Raw genomic sequence first — 5,988 nt, 5'->3', positions numbered from 1 at the left:
GTGATTATAATGATAATATCAAGAATAACAATAATAATAGTAATATCAATAATAATAATAATACCAAATGTAATGATAACAGTCATAATAATAATAATAATAATAATAATAATAATAATAATAATAATAATAATAATAATAATAATGGTGAGAACACTGACCATTAAACCCATCATCCTAATAATAATAATAATAATAATAATAATAATGATAATTATGACAATAATAATAACAATATCAACAGTAATAATGATAATGATCCCATCAATAATAATGACAATACTGCTAATAATAAATAATAATAGTGATAAATTTCATTATCATTAATATGATTACGATGGTATTATATTAATAATTATAGCAATAATCATGATACTAGTAACTATAGTATTAAAAATGGTATCAGTAATAATAGTAATGGTAATGATAACAATGAAGATACTGATAACGATTATAGCAAAGATGATGATTATAATAATAACAGTGGTAATAATTAATATCCTGAGGGTTATGACGGTAATAGTAATGATGATAATAATAATGATATTACCTCTACTACTATACATGAATCTTTATAATGATAATACAAGTAAAAAGTTTGATCATCACCATCTTAGTATAGGAAATGGTCTCACATCAATAAATTTCATAATCTCAACCATAAGATTTTTATCTATATTGTTGTTAACAATAGTATTAAGGTTAGTGTTGTTAGCATTATCGTTATCTCATCACACTAACTGTAACGTTTGTCTATACATTTCGCCTGTTAACATTTCCTCATTCTAATCCTCTGTATTTTCCTCTCACTCAGTTCTCATTAATTCGTTTCTGTGTGAATCTTTCCAGTCCATACCAGATTTATTTTCTTCCCCTTCTAGGTCCTTGTTCGGTGTCCACATTCACTCTCGCTGAAACTATCTACTCCTGTAGGTCTGTTTTGTAGGCGTTGGCACATATTCGATGTCCGTGTCATGTCACAATCACTATGACGCGTTGGTATAATGATGCGAGAAATTACGATTTTGGGATAATGTTCTGAGGGAGAGATGAAAAAAAAAGTATTTTGTGGTACCAGGCGTATTTCCTAATTGAGATTGTAAAGTGCAAATCAAAATGTAATTTCACATTATTTGTATACAAAATGTCATCCTCATTTCAAATCAAAATGGCAGTAAGTAATGATTTAAAACGCAAGTAACGAACATTTGATAATACTTCAAACAAAACGAAAGGTGAAACAGGTAATTGTCTAAATCTTTCTACTTCTTTAGCACCGATCACCTACACAAACGCGTCATTCCACCTTTTTACTCTTTCTTTTCCGAAGAACCTGTCCGCTCTCCCTCTCAAACTCCTGCAGGAGGAACAGAGGACGTCTGGCAGGCAAAGGAAGGACTGAGCATGAAATTCGTGGAGTACTTGGCCTCGAAAAAAACAATTCGTAGGCATTTCGTGAAGTCCAGAGAACGAACTGGCGCTACTCATAACCCGAAAGCAACTGCAGTCGGTTTGTATATATCGCAGAAGAAAAGGCAAAGGGTTATACTAATATATATATCGTTGGGTATAGCCTATAATGTTATAAATGGTGATCGATGTGGAATAATGCGCTGACTTTAAAGACGAGAAGGCATGTTAACGTATGGATGGGATACGCACCTCATGATCCTATACATATGGGAAACTTACAATGTGTATGCATATATCAGCGTATTACACTGAATCTTTTTGTGGAGACTGATATAATATATTCATTCGGAACACAAAGTCACAGAAAACATTATGTGAAAAGATTAAATACATACTAAATATACATATAAATATATAACATAAACAAATGAATAAGTACACAAATAAATAATAAATAATCGATATATTTATTTGTTTATAGAAATACACATTACGAGTGTTCTATCACATGAGTGCAAGATCTTCAATTTAACTGAATTGAGATAACAAAGCAACCCACCTGATTCCACATCCATTATCAATAAAGGTGACATCACCAAATCAGCACCTTTTACTATTTTTTTTGAGGTATGATCCTCCCTTTGTCACTACCTGAAGTGTTGCCAGAAAGCACTAATCATGAATGTTTAAAGAACAGCTACTTCGGGTAAAAGGTCGACTACATTTAGTTCTTTAAGAATGGCACCGAGTGGCACTTGCAGACGCGCTCCTGTGTCGTCGCTGCCTCCCCCAGCTGTGTTTCCTTCTCCGTTTTCTATGCCCGTGGAGGAAGCAGTGACCGTAATTCATTATAAAAAACGGTGAAAATATCGGAGTTTCCCTTCTGAAGAGATGCTCATACATGGTATTTGTTCGTTAAATATTATGTAAAGGAATCTGTCTCTGTATTTTTTTTTTAGCAAATTAAAAATGTACTTTTATTTCTAGATATTTCGCTAACCAAATACTGTATCTTGTACCTGTGTTCATGAGGATCCAGTGATGTAATGTCTGTGTCATACTGTGCAAGGTACGACGTGCAAGATGAATCTCTCAAGGCATTTTATTGGCCCATTCATCTTGCACTGGTGAAACCATTACGTGTCTGGCATTATAAGTATAGACAAAATTTACCCATACTTACATTGAAATAATAAAACTATCGTATTCGTAACAAACATCAAATATAAACCTTTTTTTAAAAATACTTTGAAACGTATGAATCCTGGAACGAAACGTTAGGCACAACTTCTGCACTCGAGGACTTGTACAAATGTTCGTCAGTTTCGCCGCCAGCTAGAGAGCCATCCCGAGAGTGCATCCAACCCCAGGAAGGAAAATTGGCAACTCGCCCCTGCTTCTGGAGTACTCAAAATCACCGTCTTCTTTGTACAAAATAAGGAAAAAAATAGTGTTCACGTGTTTTGCCTTTTCAGAAGTGGACCAACATAGTCTTTACACACTTTTTCACTGAAAAATTCTCCTCAACGCTCCTTTATTTTTTTCTCTCAAAGGAACAGTCTAGAGTGAGTGAGTTGCCAACTTTTCCGACCTGAGATCAGCCGGAGTTCAGTATCTGTGAGAGGACGTCGGGGAATCGTCGTCCATGTCCCTTCTGTCTTGTACCATGAGCGGCTCGGGTGATATGGACACTTTCGGCCCTTTCCTCTTCTCCCTTCTGCAGCAGAGGAAGTCGCAGCAGTCCTCCTTCTTCTGCTGAATGAGCTTCTCGTAGCCGACGCAGACCATCACCACCACCATGATGATCGTGGAGATCCCCAGCACCAGGATGATTCCCGTCAGGTTGTACAGCTGGCTCTCTGCAGGGACGGACAGATAGAGGTGTTAGGGGTTCGGGGAGAGGCTAAACTGGCCTACATTTTTAATGCATTTCTCTTTAAACTCTATTGCACTTTCGGTAATTGTTGCATAGATTATTTTTCTATTCAAATGTATCTTTCTATCTGCTATTTGATTGGTTTACCCAGCAATAGGAAAATATAGGTGTTATACAATTTACACGTTAATTTCATAATGAATGTGATGAAAAAAGTTATGAATGTCTAGTAATCTCATAAGTAAATCGTAGTGCACTGCAAAAAAATCCTTTGGAATGTATCTAACAAACCCAATTCAACAAATATCGCTTAAACCAACATAACCCTTTTTAAATTTATCTAACAATTCTCCCTGAGATTACCATCAATATGAAACCCATCAAGTGATGATAAGTCATCTTCGAGCAAACACACTCTCAGCGAGGTTTCAGTATTCTAAACCAAATGCACACTCTGCAACCAAGGATTTTAACGTCCTCGAAGTAAATACACTCCCTAGCGAGGTTTTCTTCGGGTGTCTCCTCTCCCTTACCCCCATCATTCTCTCCGGTGAGGAAGGAGATGGTGGAGTTCGCCATAGGAGACATGTCGTCCAGGTAAGCGTCCACTCGGATCACGTAGCGACGCAGACGGGAAAGGCCTCCCATCTTGTACTTGAACCTGCGAACCAGAGGACCGAGTGAGAGGAGAACGTAATAACATCCATTTCTCTAAAGCTAATAAAGGAGAGAAAGTTTCGCAGAGATGGAATTATGTTGAGATATATATCCTAGTTTGAGGAAATGATCTGGCTTTCCATAACGTCTGGGCGCTACGGCAAGTGGCTCTACAAAAATACAGAACGTTGGGGGACATGTATTAATTTGATGTGAGGTACATTGACGTAAAACTGTTTTAAGAGAGAGAGAAGAAAAAAAGATAATCGCCACATCAAAATCGATTCCAAATAGATTTATATTAATGAAATAAAAACATTTAAGCATCAAGAGAGCGTCAGAGTTTAAGAAGAAGGAAATAAGGAAACCACGACTGGGCCAAGATTCACACGAAGCGGAAGAGAAGAAGATTAAGTAATAGGACGAAGACGCTGCGAAGAACAGGGCAGGAGAAGGAGGCGAGGGAAGAGGACGAAGGAAAAGGAGATAAAGAAACGGGTTGACGACGCTAAGAACAGGAGCAAATTAATGAGGAGATTAAGAAAGGGAACAAAGGTAAGATCAGGACAATGTAAGGTAGAAGGAGACGAAAAAAGAGAAAGAAAACACTCGTGAGAAAATAAGACGAAACGAAGAACAAAAAAAGGATGAAAGCACACGTAACAACAGGAGAAGACGAAGGAGAAGGAGACGACGAGTGAGAAACAGTACAAAAAACGAAAGAGAAGAATCAGAACGAGAAGGACACGAAGAAAGGACCCCTCCCTCCCCCCTCCTCCTCCTCTCCCCCAGGACTCACCCAAGGCGTCCCGATCCCTGGGCGAACATGAGGGTGGGGTCGAAGCCTCCGTTGGCGTTGACGTTGAGGGTGACCTGGTGGCCGCTCGAGTCCTGCGGGTCCTTGTACCGCAGCACGACCTGGGGAGGAGGCGGGTTCAGATTTTAGATTTGGACTCTTTTCAGCGCCGAGGGAGGCATATTCAGGTCAGTTATCCTATATATGTATATGTATATGTATATATATATATATATACATATATATATATATATACACACAGACATGTATATATATGTATATATATATTTATATATATATATATTTATATATATATTTATATATATGTATATATATATATTTATATATATATATATATATATATATATATATATATATATATATACATACCAACACACACACCCACACACACACACACACACACACACACACACACACACACACACACACATATATATATATATATATATATATGTATATATATATATATATATGTACATACATATATATATATATACATATATATATATACATATATATATATATATATATATATATATATATATATATATATATATATGTATATAGATAGATATAGATATAGATGTGTATGTGTATACACACACACACACACACACACACACACACACACACACACACACACACACACATATATATATATATATATATATATATATATATATATATATTCACACACACACACACACACACACACACAGACACACACACACACACACACACACACACACACACATATATATATATGTATATATACATACATACATATATATATATATATATATATATATATATATATATATATATATATATATATGCAAGGGAAGGTCCCAAGCCATTACATATATATGAACATACACGCAGGGAATATACCTGACATGCACACCTGCGACTCTTCGATAAAAAGAACGTAATGGCGCGGGACCTTCCCTTGCTTCTCCTTCCGGTCCAACGTGAGACATGATGAATTAAACAAATTCTTACATCTTCAGTCGTCAAAAACATTTTCCAACGTGTAAATGCACAGCTACCACCAATGCCTCCCAAAAGCAAGATAGTTGATAGTTTTTTATTTATTTATTTATTTTTTTTTTGTAGCTGGCTTTAGCAACACAGGGAATTTTTGAAACTGGAATAGGTTAGAATATAAACACTATCGAATACATTAAGATCTGACCATTTATTAACTATCGATGTTTTATTTTGT

At 35.9% G+C, this 5,988-nt stretch overlaps 1 protein-coding gene across 1 annotated transcript; it reads right to left on the bottom strand.

Annotated features, from left to right (window-relative positions):
* Positions 1–1,901: 1,901 nt before the first annotated feature.
* On the bottom strand, positions 1,902–5,786 carry LOC138863326 (uncharacterized). Its single transcript, XM_070127524.1, has 4 exons — positions 5,766–5,786; positions 4,746–4,864; positions 3,823–3,950; positions 1,902–3,272 (listed from the first exon to the last, which is right to left on the bottom strand). Exons 1-4 carry the CDS (start codon positions 5,784–5,786, stop codon positions 3,022–3,024), a joined length of 519 nt encoding a protein of 172 aa, XP_069983625.1. The 3' UTR covers positions 1,902–3,021.
* Between the last annotated feature and the right edge of the window lie 202 nt (positions 5,787–5,988).

Source organism: Penaeus vannamei, chromosome 11 (genome assembly GCF_042767895.1).
Source record: "Penaeus vannamei isolate JL-2024 chromosome 11, ASM4276789v1, whole genome shotgun sequence".
NCBI classification, from domain to species: domain Eukaryota; kingdom Metazoa; phylum Arthropoda; class Malacostraca; order Decapoda; family Penaeidae; genus Penaeus; species Penaeus vannamei.
The sequence above is the reverse complement of the archived record's forward strand: the minus strand, read 5'-3'. Positions and strand labels throughout refer to the sequence as shown.